The sequence below is a fragment of the Lemur catta genome, chromosome 14, assembly GCF_020740605.2.
Source record: "Lemur catta isolate mLemCat1 chromosome 14, mLemCat1.pri, whole genome shotgun sequence".
In the NCBI taxonomy this organism is placed as follows: Eukaryota; Metazoa; Chordata; class Mammalia; order Primates; family Lemuridae; genus Lemur; species Lemur catta.
In genome coordinates this window covers 22,732,821-22,747,940 of record NC_059141.1, presented here as the reverse complement: position 1 = coordinate 22,747,940, position 15,120 = coordinate 22,732,821, and the positions used below count along the sequence as shown (strand labels likewise).

The window sequence follows — 15,120 nt, the reverse complement described above, 5'->3', positions numbered from 1 at the left end:
GATAGGAAATAATGCCTATCTCTCAGGCTTGTACTGTAGAAAAGTGAAAATAAGTATATCCTAGCACAGCAGCACTGTATTTAGCAGCTATTAAACAATCGACAACAGTGGTTCTTATTACTACAGGAAAAAAATGGATACAAACATCCACCAATAGGAAAAATGGTAAGTCAACTGTGGTAAGTCCATTATGAAACCATTAAAGATGACATGAATAATTTATATTAATAATAATGGAAAATCTTATAAAATAAAGTAGGTACAGTAGGGTATACTAGATATCCAAAATATGTAACAGGACAATTATGTGGGAAAAACTTACCCTAAAAGAGAAAATGAATAAAGTGCTGAGCACAGTGCCTAGATATATTCCATATTGTTACAAAACAAACAAGCAAATCTATGCTTTGAAAAATGACTAAAAGAAAAAAAAAAACCAACCAGCTCAAATGCTTCTTCCTGCTTCATAATAAAGTCTTCTCTTCCAAGCCAGATGTGATCTCTCTACTCTTTGAACTTTCTGGCCCTTTCCCTAGAACCTTATACTTCACAGTCCTAGCCACTTCCAATCAGCTTCATAGCCAGGTATACACATGTCTCATCTCCCCTTAAGGATAGAGGCTGTATTTTTCTCACCTTTGAAAAGCCCAGGTACCTCGTATAGCAAGCCTCACCTACAGTAGGCACTAAGGAAGAATAGAGAAATAAAGGAGGAAATGAAAGAATGGTCAGTACCAGCCCAGGCCCACGAAGAACATAAGTTACCATCTGTTCACATCTCAGGAGATGGGACTGGCTCCATTAAAGCCCAGAGAGGCAAACCAAGCTAAGTAACAGTAAACCTGAAAACAGGGTTGAAGATTTATGGGAAGGAAGAGGGCTCTTTGGGCAGTCTCTAGCTCAGAAGTCTTGCAAAGAGAATGTTTTGGTTCCTCTCACCCATAAAACAAATCTCTTTCCTAAAATACAGTACATATTTTGGGAACTCCCAAAGAACAGGCTACTGATAGTTATAGGCAAACATCACTGTAAATTCTTAAGTAGGTTCAGGTGTAGTGAAGCCTGTAGAAGCAGCTGTAGAATTGCAGATGTCACTGAAAAGAAATGATGTCTCGGTTACAAGAGACAAACCGTGAGTACAGTAATGTGGAAATGGGCCAAGATAATGAAGGTGGTTGGATGCAAAGACGACAACGGAAAGGCGGGAAACCCAAGCAGCATGCAGAAGGCCAGAAAAGATAAGTGGCGGAGAGATCACTGGGGAGCCCAGAAATGGCACACCAGCTTTCGGGAGTTGAAGAAGAACCAGAGAAGAGAATTCTGTCACAGACCTAAAAGAAATCCTCAGAAGGAAGAGGGTGGACTATAGTGACAATTTTATAAGAAGGAAGTATCTATTTTAAATCTTTAGAAAATCTAAGCCACTAAATAGGGCTGTCCGTATTTAAACATAAATCTAACTCAATACCTCAAATAAAATTGCTACTATTCTTCAACTGTAAGCAGTCCATACCCTCAGATTGCTATCTGTGGTTGTAAAGCTTAGTTTTATACTGCTTTGGGCATCAGACCTCAGAATAGGATAGAAGAAAGAGATGTCACTAAAAAGGAGGAAACAGGGGAAGCCTGAAGCCATGAAAGGAAAATGCCAGAATAAGATGGGAATATCTAGGTCACACATGCCACAAAAATGTTTCTATGCAAATTGACTTTTGAGCAGTATAGCAAGTTAAAGCCAGGATCTTTGCAAAGAACGGTACAAAGACAGTGACTAAGTGGAAACTTGAAATATGTATAGGATAAGGGAATAGGAAGCAAGTGATGGGAAATTCAGTTTCCATGTTGGTTTAAAAGATTTGCTAGATTTTTCTCAGGCTTCCTGTGCTGGTATGCATTCTCTCTTGACAAATACAAAGTGTAAGGAAGAAAACAGCTAAGGGAGGAGAAACTTCCATAAATAGAAGGGAGCATATTTAGCCCTTCTTTTTACATAAATTAGCAACATTTCTACTTGAAGGAGAAATCACCAGAGGGTATATGGAGTCAGAAAAGTTACTGAGTAAAGATTGTAATTTCCGTCTCCTGAGTCTTTTCCCGATGTATCTTAGAGGCCCATTTGCTGACACCAACAAGCATTTTGCTCCTGTTAGCACTATGGAGCCTGCAGATGCTGGGAAATATACAAGCAAGATACTACTGGGCCTCCTATACTATCAACTGAATTGTCAGCAAAGTTCCCACAGCAGCCCCAAAGGACCAAGCCTGTCTAGGCCCTGGCTAGGCTGTTGGACACAGGCCTGGAGCATGAATTTCTTCTCTGTCTCATAGGTGGGAGCCTATTTGACCCAGACATGGATGAAAGCTGAGTCCATGAAGCAAGGGTCACGCTATTTATCAGCCTCATTCTTTCATGCCTTGGCAGATGTCTGTGGACTAGGAAATTTGGCAATGACGCAACAAATAACACCCCCTCTCATCATCATCTCTACTGCTTACTGACCACATCACTCTCCAGAGAAGCAGTAAAAACACATTTCAATTATCAGCTTGATGGCTTATAAACAAGGTGGTGAAAAATTAACCTCCCTAAACAGAGCGTAAGCAAAAGGAGGGAAATTTTAAAATAAAATATTGGGGTTAGAACTCAACCCACAAACTTGAGGAAACTTAGCTCAGGGAGGAAAAGCTGGCCAGGCCCTCTGTTTTTGAGTTCACGCCACATTTCAAGTGAGTGGCAAGCTTCCCAGCCACTGTCCACTCCTTTCCCAGTCCAGCTGGCAGGGACACATCCTGGCATGGCAAGCTGCATGCCAGAATCACATAAGTGAGTCCTTTATTGTGTCGTTTTCCCCCCATGCTCCAGCCAATGCTCTCAGCCAATCCTGGGACTCAAGGCCCTATCCACCCTCTCCCACCCCACTCCCTATAGACAGGAGGGAATAACAGTGTGTAAGGGGGAGACCACCTCACCTTGGCTGTCCTGTCCCTTGAGCCACTCACAATGATGCCCCCTTTGCAATCCACACAGTTCACCTCCTGTTCATGAGCTGAATACTTGACAGTGAAGGTGCTGTGAATCTTATGAACGCCAATCTTCCCATCTCTAGAAGAGAAATAAGGAGCCCACCCCCAAAAGCCAATTATTCTCTCTGTAGGATGAGAACAAGTCTACAGAAACAGCCCACATCTACAATGACATCCAGATTTGCTAAGCATTACGCAATTCAGCCCAATAAGGTGCTGAGTTTCTAGATACCTTTACTTTTTCTGCACACTTGGGCTGAACAGAGCTGAGAGACAAAATAAATTTCCTTCTGGAGAGTATCATAACCAGCTTCACTTTTCAAAGAAGTCTCTTCCTGTTTCCTTCTCCAACTAACCCCATTTAACTGCTTTTGGTAAAATCTCTTTGCTTTAAATGGGAAAAATCCACTACCCCTTCTGGTCTCCCTCCTCATCCCTTTGGAGTTGAGACAGAAAAGTCAGAAGCAGGCAGAAGGTCCCTGAAGAACAGGAAGGAAGAAGGTGGAAGGAGAAACCTGCAGCATTTACCCTCCTGCACTGATAATATGTGAGTTGGCCAGCACGAAGTGGCAAACGTCCTCATCATGCCCAGCGAAGACTCCTAGAGGCCGACGGTTCAAGCTGGCACCATCTGGGCGAAACTGGTAGGCCAGGATGAAATTAGCCTGGGATATGTACAGAGAATCATTCTCTAGCTGCATCCACGGCATCTGACTGCAGAGATAGAAAAGAAAATTTAAGGATCAACAACATACAGCATGTTGTATGTTGAACCCCAATCTTTGAGGAGGCTGACCAATCCCCAACTTAGCAAGAACAACCTGCAAGCCTAACAGTCTATACTTTGATCCTCTCCTTCCAAATTACTTACCTCTCAGCTACCCTCAGAAAACTAGAATGACTGAGCTTTGCAGTGATCTAATCTTCTTTGGACTTTCTAAAATAGAGTCAGAATTAAAAGACTGACTAAATGTCACTTTTAATTAGAGAATGCTTAATATTTGAATTCCTACCTATCTGGACTTATTGTGGGTAGAAATACCTTATAAAATCCAATGGTTGAGAGGTGGAAAGGATCAAAAAGAAATCTTCCAGCCAGGTGAAGTAATTTTTTCTTTCATTCTGCATCTTCATTGATTTGAAGTGTAAGTGATAAGTTTCAAGGTTCCAAGACTCCCGTACATATCTCTTTCCCAATAGATCGGTTAGGGTGTGATGGAAAAGAGAAGAGTAAGCCCTGAGAAGCCCCATTCCCTTGTCCATTAGAGCAAAGGGGCCATTTATAAGTGAAAGGAATAAAGCCATTTAGGAAGGGATGCTAATGTACTGATTAGATACCTAGATCCTCACAGGGATATCTACATTTCTGTATTAAAGGGTAAGTGCGACAATGGAAAAATACAACTCTAGAGCAGTGTGCTACAGTTCAGGGGCTACAGAGAAAATCAGTTCTCACAGGCAACTGATAAGAGAAATCCACACATAGTTAAAGATTCCTCTATAATCTGGCAGGAGGAAGAAAGGTTAGAAGCCACAGGCCAGTCCCATGGCAGGGAGTGAGCCTTAAGGAAGAAGACTCTGCCAGACACTAGGCTCTCTAGTGAGGACTAAGCCCCTTTTCCAAGGTGGAAAAGGGTAGTCTACCTGTCCTAATCTATGTAGGGGTCCTAAAGCTACCAGGTCCCAAGAAAAGAATAGGGACGTCTGATTCATCCCCATGTACAGAGACACTATCTCCCACTGCCAAGCCAGTCTGAGCAAACTGGGCTGTGTTTCTTCCCCAGACTCCTTAATACAAGCGTCATGGGAATGTGGAAAAGTTCTGCAAATTGACTTGACGGGCCATTAAATGCAGCTTAGACTTTGTAGTAACTGAGTTTCTGCTCAAGAGGATTTTACAAGTGTGTGCATATATTATATGGAACATGTGTAGAGTGTGTACAGATGCCTGAATTCTCACTCATTATGCACATTCCTCTTCAACATCCCCTTGCAAGGGTATGTGGCACACTCAAGCAGGCAGCAAACAGAGGGGGTTGGAATTCTTGTGTTTTGAGCCATCTGGTAAACAGCCATTTGCCTACGACAAGAAACCAGGTTCATGCCAGGTGAACAGTGGAGAATCACAGGGCAGCCTCATTAATGGTCCTGGGTGTTTATTCACCAAACTGCTTGAAACTAGCCCAAAGAGACAACACCAGGGACAAAACCTTGATAGAGAAATAAACTCTACTCTTTGGTATTAAAAGGCAGAAGTGAGAAACAGAGAGTAAAGTTCTTCGTCATAAAAATCCGTCTTTCTCTCCTGTAGTTTCTTTACCATCACCACCATCATTACCACCACCACATAATTCACAGCAACTGATGTCAGTGAAACCAGTGGAAACTGGACACTAGCAAGAGAGAAAAAGTTAATCAGATAAAGCGCCTGTACCAATACAGGTACAGGTCAACCTGTAATGGGGAATCATGATGTTCCATATCTACTGCAACCAATCAATAAGGAGCACTTTTTTTGGTAGGAAGTCAAATAATAACTATAAAATAATTTAGAATTGTTGAAGTATAACATTTGTGGCATTAGCAGTGCCACAGCCATTATCTATATTTCTTGGTACTTTTTCTAAGCTCTACCTCCTGTAACATATATATCCAAACCTTTAGATCCTGCCTTACCTTTTAATAAAGTAGGGGAGAGGGCTAAAGGAAGTCAAGAGTGACGCAGTAACTCCACAGAGTGGAAGATTAAAGAAAAATAATCTTCTGGGCGCAGTGGCTCATGCCTGTAATCTTAGCACTCTGGGAGGCCAAGGCAGGAGGACTGCTTGAGGCCAGGAGTTTGAGACCAGCCTGAGCAAGAGTGAGACCCCATCTCTACAAAAACAGAAAAATTAGCCAGGTGTGGTGGCATGTGCCTATAGTCCCAGCTACTTGGGAGGCTGAGGCAGGAGCATGGGTGAGCCTAGGAGTTTGAGGTTGCAGTGAACTATGACGACACCACTGCACTCTAGCCCAGAAGAAAGAGCAAGACCTGTCTCAAAAAAATAATAATAATAATAAAATAAAGAAAAATAATTGTAAAATAAGGTAAGTTAAAACATAGATTTCATTTATTTCTTTTGATGAGGTAAGTCAACAGAGTTTACCCCTGAGTGGCAAAATTATAGGTAAGTTTTATTTTCTTCTTTAGAATATTCTATTTTTTCCAAATGTCTACAATAAACATTTCTTTATGATCACAAAAATATGGAATTTGTTAAAAACAAAGAACATTTCTTATATTTCTTTTTCTTAATGTGAAAAACATTGTCCCTCTGATGCCCCCTTTGTGGTGATTAAAGGATCACCAGTGATGTCCCACTCAAGATAGCCTCACTTACATTCTAGCCAGCATGCTATTATATTATCATAGCCACTTTCTATTATGCTTTTCCTTCCCAGGTAGTTCTAAAAGAGTCAAGAGGTTACTTGCCTGCATCTCCACTTCAGCAGAATCCCCTCTCGGCAGCGCCCTAGCCTCCAGTTCTGAGATACCTTCACCCGATCCTTCACAGGGACACTGGTCATCCTATGTCCAGACAGAACAGATAATCCAGTCACTATAATTCACTGCCAACCTGAGAAAGTCCTGAAGTCAGGACTCAGGAGCATCCAGAATATAACTGAATATAACTAAAGGGATTAGGAGACCAGGAAGGCATAACTCTCCTCTCTCCATACCTGAATAACCAAGAAAAGCAAGGAGAAAAGCCTGTCTTTTAAGCTATTAAAAGCATCTATCATGATGCCAAAACAATCTAATTAAGAACAGATAACAAATAGTGTTGGAACCACCGGATATCAATATGAAAAAAAAAAAATGAGCCCTGACCCCTACCTCACACCATACAGGAAAAGTAATTCAAAATAGATCATAAACCTAAACATAAAAATCTAAAACTATAACGCTGTTAGAAGAAAATATATAAAAACATCTAAGGAGATGGGCAAAGGTTTCTTAGGACACAGAAAGCAATAAAATAAAAGAAAAAAAATCCAATAAATTAGACTTTATCAAATTAAAAATGTCTGCTCACCAAAATGAATACACAAGCCACAGTCTGTGAGAAAATATTCACAAAATGAACATCTGACAAAGGGCTTGTATCCAGATAAAGAAATCTTCTCTGTATATGTACATATATGTTTTTTGAAGACAAATAAGGAACTCCCCTACATTGTTAGTGGGAAAGCAAAATGGTATAGCCATTTTGGGAGAAAGCTTCTGGTAGTTTGTTATAAATCTAAACATACACCTACTCTATGACTTAGCAATTATCCAAGAGAAATAAAAGCGTATGTCCACAAAAAGACTTATACAAGAATGTTCATAGGAACTTTAGTCATAATAGCTAAAAGTCATAAACAGCCTAGGCACTCATCAACTGCAGAGTGGATAAACACACTGTGATAGATTCATACAATGATTACTACTAAGCAGAAAAACGAAAGGAGTACTGATACACACATTAATGCGGATGAATCACAAAAACATTATGCTGAATGAAAGAAATCTTACACAAAAGAGTTCATACTGTATGATTTCATTTACATGAAGTTTGAGGAGAAAGGATAGCTAATCAATGATGAAAAAAATCAGAACAGTGATTACCAACAGGGTGGGGATGGGGATCGACTGGGAAGGAACATGTATGTGGAAACCTTCTGGGGTGATATTCTGTATCTGAATCTTAAAGGGGATTGGGTTACACAATCCAAAATGCATCAAATGATACACTTAAGATTTGAACATTTGAACATTTCACTCAAATATAAATTCACTGTCTATATGATACATTTTTCTTTCTTTTTTTTTGAGACAGGGTCTCACTCTGTTACCCGGACTGGAGTGCTATGACGTAATCATAGCTCACTGCAACCTCTAACTCCCAGGCTCAAGCGATCCTCCCACCTCAGCTTCACGAGTAGCTGGGACTGCAGGCACACACCTATAGAGATGGAATTCCATTATGTTGCCATGGCTGGTCTCAAACTTGTGGCCTCAAGTGATTGCACTCCCTGGGCCTCCCAAAGTGCTGGAATTATAGGCATGAGCTACCATGCCTAGCCCTATACGTTTTTCTTAAAAAAAAAAAAAAAAGAACTATAAACTAATATACTCTAGTCAATGATATACATGCATGCTGAAGTGTTTAGGGGTAAAGTGTACTGATATCTGTAACTTATTTTGAAATGCATAAAGAAATACAGCCAAATGTTAACTGTGAAATCTAGGTAGGTGGTGAGTATATGAGCATTCATGGTACAGTTCATTCAACTTTTCTATGTTTTAAATTGTTCATTTTAAAAAAATATTGTTAGAGGAGTGTCATTAGTACTTTCTGGATGAGGAAGATAACAGCAGTAAGAGATAAGGGTACACCAGCTGTAGGAGTGGCATAGTTCAGGGGCAGGTTGGTAGAGGAAAGGAAGAGGAGCTCAAAGCTCCTTAAAGAGTATACCTATGGACAGAATTTTGAAATCATGAGCAAGAATTTGAAAATTCCATTTCAGGTCCCAACATCTCCCCTCTATTGGCTTCCTCCACTACACAATAAAAGATACACCCCCTGGGACACAGAGTGATAACTGCTATGTCTACCTAGAAACTCACTGGCCAAGGAGAGAGGCACACATTTCTTCCAGCCTCTACTTAACACCTTCACATTTACCAACCTTTACCAAAAGCCAGCAAGTGTCACTTTCAAGATTCTGACAGACACAGTTTAGAAAGGATGGTTTTGGCAGGCAGAGAGAGAAGATACCTCATCCATTTCTAGATAAATAATACCCTACCTCCTGGCCTTATTTCACTTAATGTACAATTATTTTTGGTTAATAAAGTAATATATGCACAAGGTTAAAAAAAAGAACACAGATAGTATGAAAGGTCAACAATGAAAATGTGAGTCATTCTCCTAATCCTGGCCAAGACTGTTCCTTCCTAAACACAATTTTATATATATATATATATATATATATATATATATATATATATATATATATATATATATATATATATATAGTAGATGCACATAGAATACTGTTTGTGTGTGTATTCCTACACATATTCCTTTTAATTAAAAAAATAGGAGTACACTATTCTACTCATTGCTTTCTTCACTTAACAATACACCTTGGGAATTATTCCATATCAATATTTAATCCATTTCATTCTCTTTAACAGCTGCATAGAATTTCATTGTGTGACTCCATCATAATTTAATCAGTCATCTACTGATTGACATGTAAGCAGTTTCCATACTTTTGCCATTACAAACAATGCTGCCATAAATACCTTTGTACCTCTATTTATGTGGGGAGAAAAAATTAGAAATGATATCGAATAGGTCAAAAGAAATTGTACCTTTTTTGATAGATACTGCCAAATTGTCATCCAAAAGAGGATACCAACTTCCATTTCCAATACCATATTAGGGTATTTATTTTTGAGTATCTGTGATTTTCTTTTTTTCCTTAACATTTTTTTAAAATTTTGGAATAATTTTAGATTTCCAGAAAAGTTGTAAATATTATACAGAGAGTTCCCATATATCCTTTTTTCAACTTCTCCTAATGTTAACATCTTATACCATAATCATGGTACATGTGTCAAAACTAAGAAATTAACACTGGTACATTAACAAACTCCAGATTTTATTCAGACTTCACCAATTTCTCTACTAATGTCTTTTTCTGTCCTAGGATCCAATCCTAGATACTATATTATATTTAGTCATCATGTCAATATCTCATTATTTCCTTATTTTTCATGATCTTGATACTTTTTAAATTCTTTTTATCTTTTGAAGTCTAAGAAGTAAAAAAAAATGCTTCCTCCCTATTGTCTAAACGTATATTTTTCAAAATTGTAAATAAGATTGAATATCTGGTCATATGTTTAAAAGCCATTAGTATTTCTTCTAAGAAATGCTTGTTCATGCCTTTTGTCCCAACTTCCTATTAGGTTCATGGTCTTTCTCTTGTGAGTTTGTAAAGGCTCTTCAAATAATGTGTTGTAAATTATTTTCCAATTTATCATTTTCTTTTCACTTGTTTATAGTATTTTATCCATGTAGACATTTAAAATTGTTATATCCATGATTTCACGTCAATCTTTTAAACACTTCAAAGAGTGTAAATGCTCAGGAAAGGTTTTCCTGCTATAATTTTCTGCCTAAAAGAAGGTTAACCTTAAATATATTCTATTTCAAACGCTACTACTGAAAATCTTTTCAACATAGTAAGTAGAATTTAAAATCAATACTATTTAAAAATGATATAGAAGCCAGGCATGGTGGTTCATGCCTATAATCCCACCTACTTGGGAGGCTGAGGCAGGAGGATCACTTGAGACCAGCCTGGGCAATATAGTGAGGCTCTGTCTCTAAAAAAAATTTTTTTAATTAGCCAGACATGGTGGTGCCACCTATAATCCCAGCTACTCTGGAGGCTGAGGTAGAAAGATGGGTTGAGCCCAGGATCAAGGCTACAGTGAGCTATGATTGTGCCACCACACTCCAGCCTAGATAACAGAAAAAAATATATAGAGAGAACATTATAATCTCTCTGGATTACGATTCCAAATGTTATTTATTTAACCAACATTTAATGTGGTGCTTACAACATGCCAGGCACTGCTTTCATTTACCCAGTGCCTTATGCATAACAATGTTTATTGATAAAGCAATTATACTTCCTATATTACTAGTTCTGTTCAATTAGAAGACACTGGAAATAAATTTTTTAACCTGATTTTTAAAAAGCAAGAAATGATTCAAACTAATATGAATTTAGTATATAACAAATAGCAGAATTTTAAACTAAGGAAAGAAATTACCAATTAATTATTCCTATTGAGTTTGTATAGCATGTTCCTGGTTTTATTAGAAGGAAGAGAGAGAGGAAAAAAGAATATACATGCCTAGAAAGAACACTGGAAAGATAAAATAAAAATACCCATAGTTAAATATGGGTAGCCAACTTGGGGTGTCTCTATTTTCTTTTTTGTGCTTTTATATATTTTCCAATTTTTCTACAATGTAATATTTTGGTAAAGAGGAAAATACATATCAAAATAATAATAAATGCTGTTGATAAAACTGGATATCAATAGAGCAAAACACTTAGATTGCTATCTCATACCAAAATATAATAAATTCCCAAAATATCAAAGAGTGAACTTAAAATAGTATAACTAGAAGAAACTAAATATATACATATACCAATGAAGAGCAGAGAACATTTCCAGATTATAAAAATAGAAACATATCGATTATAAAGTATTCAAGTTTGATCCCATTAAATTTGAAATACTGCACAGAAGAAAAAAGAAAATAAAATGAAAGCAACAAGTGAAAATGAACAATTAACACTACATATACAAGTTTTATCTCTAACACTTTTAGGGAGCTGATAAAAATCTATCAAGAAAACACCCTTGACAGGGTATTAACACACAGTGTTCACACAGTAAAACACTGGGGAGGCCCTGCGTGCTGGCTCATACCTGTAATCCCAGCACTTTGGGACACTGAGGCGGAAGGACTACTTGAGGTCAGGAGTTGTAGACCAGCCTGAATAAGAAAAAGACCCTAGTCTCTACCAAAAATAGAAAAATTAGCTGGGGGTTGTGGCACAGGTTGGTAGTCCCAGCTATTGGGGAGGCTGAGGCAGGAGGATTGCTTGAGCCCAGGAGTTTGAGGTTGCAGAGAGCTAAGATGATGCCACTGCACTCTAGCTGGTAGCAACAGAGAGAGATCTCATCTCAAAACAAACAAACAAAACACTGGGGGAAACATCCCACAATAATAGGTTACAGACATGCACCTTAAAACAATTTTTAAAGTAACACCTCACATCTATTGAGTGGAAAAAACCAACATTAATAGCTTTTAGTTTCATAGAGGATTTGGGTTTGGTTACATATTGCTAGTAGCACATTTAACTGGCACAGTCTTTCAGAAAGGAATTCCCTCTGTTAAGATAAAAGTCATTAAGTGATAGCTTCTGATCTAGCATTCCAACTTTGAGTCCTATTTCACAAAGAAATAATTCAAAAGAAAAAATATTTTTACAAAGACATTTATAGCTGCAGGTATATATTAGAGCTAAAATCTGGAAATAGTCCAAATGTCTGTCTGTGGGGGAGAAAGGTATACTAATACAATGGAATGTACTGCCATTAGAAATGACAAATGTGAGTGAGGACAGCAAAAGATTTTGTAAATAACTATAGCAAATAATGGTAATTTTAAAACTAAGCCAAATTTATAAACATAGAGGTGGGAAGACACTGTACAAAATTATGTCTTCATAAATAACAGGTCAGAAGATACACACAGATGATGCTTTACGAAGTGAGCAATTTAATATACCACATAATTGTTGTTATGCCTTTCTATTTATCTTTAACAAAACAGCAGTAATCTATAAAGTTATACAAAAAGCACAGAAGGCAGACTCAGCTAACTGGGATCTATATCCCAGTCCTGCCTCTTGCTAATTATATACCCCAGGTAACTAACTTTTCTAATTGTCCATTTCTTCACATATGAAGTGAGGATAATATTTCATACAATTGTGGTGTTTTAAAGATGACATCTAAAACATAGTAAGTTATAAATCACTAAAAAAAGATTATTTATTTTTACATAAATATAAATATGTGTACTAGTTATTATCCACTAATGGTATCATCACTAATACTAATCTAACAATCATTTATTTTTCTTCTAATTAGTTTGGTTATAACTACTAGAAATTGTTCCTCTAATATCAAACATAGGTTATCTTTCAGGCTGAATGATTAGGATTTGGGTATGCACATGTTAAGGCTAAAATCTTTTAATGAATTCTTCCATTGGGTGAATGTGGTCCCTGGTTTCACATTACTAGAGAGCAATCTACACTACCAGATATATAAAAAACTGAAGACAGTAAAAGATTGTTAACAGGACAGACCAAAAGAACTGAACTCTAAATGAAAAAAAAAAATTGACTTCCCTGTAAACTCTTACCTACAAATCTCTCCCAAACATAAAAGAAGAGATCATTTGTAGGTACACCTCTCCTCTTGAATTAGGTTTAAAATTAACTGGGTAGAAGTGAAACTAAAAATGGAATATTCTGAATCACAGCAGGAAGAAAAAGGGGAAAAGAATCAACATATTTACTGAATCGGGATAAGGACAACATTTCTCTCATCTCCCTGGTCACTTAACTGCCACTTGGTGACACTTTACTAAGGGTCAAAGCACTCCCCTGAGGGCTTGATCACAGCAGCAAGAAACTTTCAAAGTTGAACTTTAAAAGCTGCTACTAAACAGCAGGTGCAGGCATCCTCTCCCAAGATGAATACTATAATCTAAATACTTGGCTGTGGTCCTTCAAATCAAATTTCAACTTTAATAAAAACTATTCCATGTGGCTTTGACTTGAGAAAGCACCACTTTGTTAAAAGAAACTTAACAATTTAGCATTTTCATCTCTTCTGTCCAATCATCTTTGATGTTACGGTTTCCCTAGCTGGTGGCCAAAGCATATCTTTATTTTTATTGGCTTCAACACCTGAAAAATCAAAAGGAATTTTTAACAACAAGTGTCCCTCCCACTCTGTAGGGACTTGTCACTGTCCATTCAAAGGGGGTCGGTAGAGCAAGCCAAGAGAAGAAAAGTACCTGAGAAGACAGGAGCAGGTGCCCCTTGGAATCTGACAAGGACCCTTGCCACCACTCTTGAAATGGCCTATGGCCAGCCATTTCTCCCACATGGTTACTGATGTAAAGTGAGGGTGCTCCCCTCAAAAAAAAGATTAGTGCCCTGTCAATAAATCTCTCCATGACTGGCAATACGTGGGCCTGGCTGAACTGCTATTTTCCCAGCGTCATTCTCTTGCCTCAGGCTCAGTTTTCCACTTGGCCCCCTCCTCTCAGCTTTCCGGCACTTAGTAACCATTAGAGTTTGCATTCCTGGGCGCATGACCTATTTTAAACAAAAACAATACAACATGCACCCACAGTAAGCTATCTGGCCCCTTAAAATCTTGGCAAGTGAGTCCAGAGGCACAGAAATTAATCTAGGCAGTTATCTAGAATGCCCTTTCATTTCCCCTCTTCTTGCTCACACCTCAAAACCAAAAGCAAATAAATAAACCTAGTCTGAAAAATGGCTTGGGGGAAGGAAGTGGAAGTGTAGGTATATCAGAAAGGTCTGAAATCTATATGATCTCTAAAATCAGAAAACTCCTGGAACACAGATCAATTTCCCTCTCTGCCCCATCTCCAAGCCTGATTCACCTTGATGCTGCCAGTGCTGTCTAACTGCATGGCTGGAATGATTTCCATAAGCATAACATCCTGCTGACCTGGAAACCCAGAGAAGGAAGGTGTTTGTCCACAAGTGTAAAACAAGGCCATGTAGAGGGGCACTGGGCCAAGAAGTGAGGGACAGGACTATGCCAAATGATGCTGAGGGCTTAGAATTTTAAATTAACACTGTCTCTTTTATTTCTTTGATCTTCTTCCTCTTCAGAAAGCAGATATTCCCCCATATTGCCTGTACCCACCAGTTCTTCCACCAATACTAAGAATCTGGCTTTAGTGTACAAGTATTTAAGCAGCCCAAGATAAGAAACTTCTAACTCTTCATTTATACTTAGATTATACCGAATCCTTCAATAGCCTCAGCGGCAGAGTTCTATAATTTAGGTTAAAAAAAAAATCCAATGAAAAATCATTATAACATGTCAAATTGCTTACCTTTCTAGCCAGGGAACAGGGAATAAACACTCAGGATGAAGAGAGATTGTAGGAAACATGCCAGGATGAGGATAGGACCATGCACAAGGAGCGCATGGAGCTGCCAAAGCTGACCCACATCTCTCTTGAAAGGCCCCCGATTGCCCACCCACTTTGCCCACCCATTCAACTTCTCCTTCCATGCTCCACACTATGCACACCATGTAACTGGAGAGAGCCAAGCCCATCGCTTCTACTCTCACTCGTATACCCATACCTTCACCTTTGCTGCCAACACCAGCCTACCTTTGTCCCTGAC

At 38.4% G+C, this 15,120-nt stretch overlaps 1 protein-coding gene across 2 annotated transcripts in view; it reads right to left on the bottom strand.

The window, feature by feature from the left end:
* Positions 1 to 15,120, bottom strand: part of FBXW4 (F-box and WD repeat domain containing 4) — an 80,497-nt gene that overhangs the window by 54,653 nt on the left and 10,724 nt on the right. Inside the window, exons 2-4 of one of the 2 annotated variants that reach the window (XM_045568568.1) lie at positions 6,497 to 6,592; positions 3,553 to 3,738; positions 2,971 to 3,103 (exon numbers count right to left, since the gene is read on the bottom strand). In XM_045568568.1, coding sequence (XP_045424524.1) covers positions 2,971 to 3,103; positions 3,553 to 3,738; positions 6,497 to 6,592 — 415 coding nt within the window. The remainder of the gene's footprint in view (positions 1 to 2,970; positions 3,104 to 3,552; positions 3,739 to 6,496; positions 6,593 to 15,120) is intronic. The other variant, XM_045568569.1, reaches the window with a different exon arrangement.